The 5,247-nt window shown below is 48.4% G+C and overlaps 1 protein-coding gene across 1 annotated transcript; it reads left to right on the top strand.

Moving 5' to 3' along the window:
- Positions 1-860: 860 nt before the first annotated feature.
- On the top strand, positions 861-4,322 carry LOC109779307 (uncharacterized). Its single transcript, XM_020337907.4, has 2 exons — positions 861-2,504; positions 3,917-4,322. Exon 1 carries the CDS (start codon positions 950-952, stop codon positions 2,471-2,473), a length of 1,524 nt encoding a protein of 507 aa, XP_020193496.1. The 5' UTR covers positions 861-949; the 3' UTR covers positions 2,474-2,504; positions 3,917-4,322.
- The last annotated feature ends 925 nt before the right edge of the window (positions 4,323-5,247 follow it).

Below are 5,247 nucleotides of genomic sequence, written 5' to 3'. Positions count from 1 at the left end.
CCACACATTCCCGTGCCCCTGAACAACTTCGCCGCTGTGCCATGAATCCCCAACACCACCGTGCCGTGCTACCGCTGCAGCAAAATCAACCGAATGAGATGTGCAAAACGCTACAGCAAAATCGCCCATGTGAGGAGATTTGGCGCCGTTCGAACCCTAGGAATCCTTCCCTTACAGTCCGCCACCACCCGTGCAAAACACAAACGACCTTGTCCCCCGCCGAGACAGAGAGAGGGAGGAGAAGTAGTGGGGTACCTGCGACGCCGACGAGGACCAACGATTCCTCGCGGAGAGGCACCCGCAGTCCCGCCGCCGATTTGAGAACTCCGCCGCGCCTCCCCTGCATCACGGCCGACATGGTGAGCGGTCGGTTCCCCAACGAGACAGAGAGAGGGAGGAGAAGCAGTGGAGTACCTGCGAGGCGGACCCGCCGCCGATTTGGGAACTCCGCTGCGCCTCCCCTCTGTCACGGCCCGTTCGGTGGAGATGAATCGAGAAGGAGAGGGGAGAAATGGGGGGGAGAGCAACGATGAGGAGAGATTTCGGGCTGCAGTTTCGAAACAGCCGGCCACGAACGAGGATAGAACCACCCACGACCCACGGCTGAACCGATCCCGACCAGGCGGCACCTGGCGCACGAGCGAGACGATGGCTGCCCGATCACGCGGCCAGGAAGCGGCCGCTCGGTTCGCCCAGAAAGTTCGCGTGCACTTTTTAGATTTCGGGTTTCGAAAAACAAAAGCTAAAAAAAAACAATCGGCAGCATTTCCTAAAAGAAAACAACGTGGCGTAGGGCCTACGCGAAATTCCGTTCATGCCCTCAATGCTCCAACAAATTCACAGCGCAGCCACCGCGTCGCTGCCGTCTCCTCTTTTCCACTCCCACCCAACACCCACCCCGCTCGCCGCCCTCTCCGCCGCTCCCGCTCCCGAAACCCTAGCGGCGAGGATGGGCCGCAAGAGCCGCCAGCCGTCGCCGCCGCCGCCCCCGCCTCCCGAGGAGGAGTCTTCCGCCGAGGAGGAGGAGGAGGAGGCGGCGGCGGAGGCCACCCCCGCGACCCAAAATTCCCCCAAACCCCCTTCCGCCGCCACGGCCGACGACGCCGAGGCCGACGCCGATTCGTCGGATGGAAGCGATGAGGAGTCCTCCGAGTCGGGGAAGATCGACGCCGAGGCCTTCGAGCTGCGCCAGATCGCCTCCTCCAAGCTCGAATCCGACGCCGGTGAGCCCACTCCGCCGGCCAAGGACAAGAAGAAGGGTAGGTCTTTGGCGGAGCCCTCTCCGTCCGGCACGGCCAAGAAGGCTAAGGCCGGGGTGGCGGAGAAGGCACTCTCCGAGCTCACTCCTTCCAGCGAGGGTAAGAAGAAGCGCAAGGCCCAGCCGGAGAAGACTGCGCCGTGGAACAAGCTTGAGAAACCTGGACATCCCAGGCGCTGGACAACGGAGGACGAGATCAAGATCCTGGAGGCTCTGGTTCGCCACGTCAAGGCCAATGGCACCCAGCCGGGCGCTCGTGAGCTCATTGCTGCGGTTGGTGGCAGCCTGGAAAGGAAGAACGTCACCAAGACGGAAATGTATGAGAAGGTGCGGAATATCAGGCAGCGATATGAGAAAGCGGTGAGCACAGGCGCTCTGCCAGAGAAAGATGATGACCTCCGCAAGTTCAAGCTCTCGGAGCAAGTCTGGGGAGAGAATGCAAAGCAGGTCGCTGCAGCCACCATGGCTCAAAATGAGGCTGCTTCCTTGAAGGGCAAGAAGAAGGAGCAGACTAGCAAGGAGAAAACAGAGGGACATTCAAAGGGTGGTACAGCAAAGGAGGTCACCGCTAGCGCCGATGAAACAGAGGGCTATTCAAAGGGTGGTACAGCAAAGCAGGCCACCGATGAGAAGGTTGAAGAAGATAGCAAGGGCAGGTCATCAAAGAAGGCTAGCACTGCTGATACTCCTGCTAAGAGTAGAAAGCGGGGAAACCACAAAGAGGAATTGGAAGGCGATGCAAAAACTGGCACTACAAAGGAGACCGTGGATACTACCACTCAAAATGGTGGCACTTTGGTGAGGAGCAAGAGTGGAAAGTCTGACAAAGAGAAAGCAGATGGAGATGCAGAGAGCCCCATGCCAAAGGAGGCTATGGCTGACGCTAAAAATGGTGGCACCCTTGCTCTGTTTAAGAAGGAAGGGAAAACTCATGAAGAGAAAATGGACACTGATGCTAATGCGAGAGGCACGCGCAAAGGGTTTGAGGAATTGCAGAAATTCTACCCCAACCTTACCTCTTATGTGGAGGACATCCAGGCCCAACATCCATGTGGGGAGACACTGAAGAGAGCATTTGAGTTCATTCCTGATGAGAAGGCATGTGCATTGGAATCCAAGATCAAGAGGCAAAGAGTAGCTGAGTTGAGGATGGAGATGCGCCGATCTGACACAAAGAAGGAAGTGACCAACATATTCATAGGATTGCTGGACTAAACCCTTCTGTTGTTGTCAACCCATTTACGCGGTATACCACTCTGCTTACTCCTGTGTTATTATGTTTTATCGTGATGATATATTGAAGATTTTTATATAGCTCAATGTGATGCATCCTACTTCTCTAGTTTACTTTAAGTCTAGCTTTATATATCTGCAATCCAAATTCCACCCACCCAAAAAGGTTAGGAAGATTAGGCGGATGCAGGTGAGTTGGACGTTTGGTTGGACATATATCCAGTGTAATTTTGGGCAGGTAGTGAGGCCCTGTGAATCCGTGGCAACTGAAAGTCTGAAACAAGGGCCAAGGGACATGAGATGGATTATCCACTCATTTCTTATGCTTCTATTCAAGTATGGTTCCACTGTATTTAGATACTCAGTTTTTCTGCAGTATTGACTTGTTAATCTTCCTGCAATTATTATGTCGGTTACTGTTATTGTATTGTGGGTGTCAAAATATTATTCAGGATGAAACTGCTGGTGTCTTTGATTGTTACTGTAGAGTTTCTAGTCATTTTAGTGACTTGCATTTAGGATGAAACTGCTGGTGTCTTTGATTGTTACTGTAGAGTTTCTAGTCATTTTAGTGACTTGCATGTAACCTTATATCTCAGTTTTCAAGCAACTTATAAAGTTATATAAGACTACGGTCGATTAGTTAAGTGAATTTAATATCGTGTTGACAGGTTTTTTTGGTAACACTGTGTTTTGGACAACAGTACATAGTTTCAGGAAACTGTAATCTTTCTTAGAGATCATTTTCTGTTGCTTCCCCTTTTGTATCCTAGAAAGAACAACTGTTGCATTTTAGTTCATGTTAGCCTCTAATTCTTAGGTCCGACATTTGACATGTCGTGCCTTGCGGAAAAAGGGCTGATTTCCTGAAAGTCAGCAGACATGCAAATTCAGTTGGAAGTTCTAATCACAGAGAATGCTAAAGTATGGTGTCTTAATACCTGAAAGGCCGAAATTGTGTTGGGAGGTTCATTGCAGAGATGTAGTCTAAGTCTGTTATTTCAGCAACTCTGGAAGTTGTCGTTCACACAAATTGACAGGGTCCCTAGTTTTTAGTTTTGATTTCTGTGTGCCTTATTGGATCATGGATCAATTTGTAGCTGCTTCAAAAAGTGAGGAACTTGGTATCTTAGCCGAGTGTTATGCATCTTTCCTGCATCATCATGCAAAAGCTAGTATTGAACGAAGTGACTAGAGCTGTTTCTTGTAAGCGGTTGGTTAATACGAGTAGTAAATATGCACTTGTGTTTTTTGCAAATGATGTTCTCAGATGAGCATGTGCATCCATGCTTTGTTTGATTTGTGTGCACCCTTCCTGTACTAGAATTGTATTTCTGTTGAGATAAGTGTGTATTTGCATGTCACAGTAATATACGATGTTCCATTGCTGATGTAACTTCTGGTTCTGTTTGCTTTTATTGCCAGATTGCTGGGTAGAAAGACTGATTTCGACGTGGAACTGATGGATGAGCATGAGACATGGTGACGAGCTACTGTTGTCGCTGGCTGTCATCTTGTCTGTTTATGGTTGTTGGTGGTCAGCTGACTCGTACTCTCTTATGCCAGTACCTATGTTGGTGTCATGTCTAGGAAATGTGGCGTCGACTATGGCTTGGAATTCCGTTTCTTCTGTTCAATGAGTTAGGTCTTATTGGCTGTGTAATGTTGCTTCTGAATTCAGTGGTAGTAGAGGCTGGAGGCCGATGATCAGGCGTATTGGCTTTGGGTTGAGGCTGCGGATTAAGAGCCTTGTTTTGTAGTTCTAAGCGCTGTTTTGGAGCTGTCATGGTTGGATGTAATGCTGCGTTTGTTGGAGTTTGTTTTGGTTTCAGTCCTGTAGTGTTGAACTTAAGTTCATTTTGGTTGATTGGCTGCGTAGCACGAAAGGTAGCAGAGGGGCAAATACTTGAATACAACACAAGACGATTTACCTAGTCGTGGATCAGGTGAAAACTCTTCTGATTTGGGCATAAATTAAAGCATGAACTTGTACAAAACGTTGCATACCAACGACTCACGAAGGATAAAACAGGCTGCTAGGTGAAACAGTTTCACCTATCACCGGTGTGACGCGGGCTCCTACTGCTCTAGCCAGTACACAAGCGGTCTGTCAGAGCCGTAGGCCCACCCAATCGTAGCATTCATCAAGCGAGTTTTAATTCTCGGATTGCTTTGCCAAAGTTTGCTCCAATTATCATTCCTCTACCTCCTCTACACAACTGAACCGAAGCAATATTTATCCTGATACCTCTCAAGCCCCAACCTACTTGTTTCTTCCCCCCATGACCTATGCTACGGTGTTGTCTTACGAAACTCATCGGGCTCGAATCTGAAAATGTGTATGCATTTCTTGGCTTGTACATTTATACATGTGAATGGTTGGAGCAAATCACACCTATATTCAATTATCCGGAGACGATCATGATAATTAATGAATTCAATGCTTGGTTGGTCTTATATGCCACTGCATATTTAATATCAAGTGCTACACTAGTACTCATGCATACATCCATAACCTATTTACACATCATCTGACATTGTTGTCAGGTTACAACAAATGCATATTCAAGGACTTAGTTACACATCTATCTGACATTATTGTAAGATATTCGTATTGAAATCATGAGCAATCGGCCTTATCTCCCCTTTCTGAATAAAACTATATAAATGACATGGAGCACACATTAATTTACTTAATGAAGAATGTCAATACATCCTAGAGGACCAACTGCTTACCTTAACAGTCTATGTCAATC

The sequence above is a fragment of the Aegilops tauschii genome, chromosome 3 (assembly GCF_002575655.3).
Source record: "Aegilops tauschii subsp. strangulata cultivar AL8/78 chromosome 3, Aet v6.0, whole genome shotgun sequence".
NCBI classification, from domain to species: domain Eukaryota; kingdom Viridiplantae; phylum Streptophyta; class Magnoliopsida; order Poales; family Poaceae; genus Aegilops; species Aegilops tauschii.
This window is presented reverse-complemented; position numbering and strand designations above follow the sequence as displayed.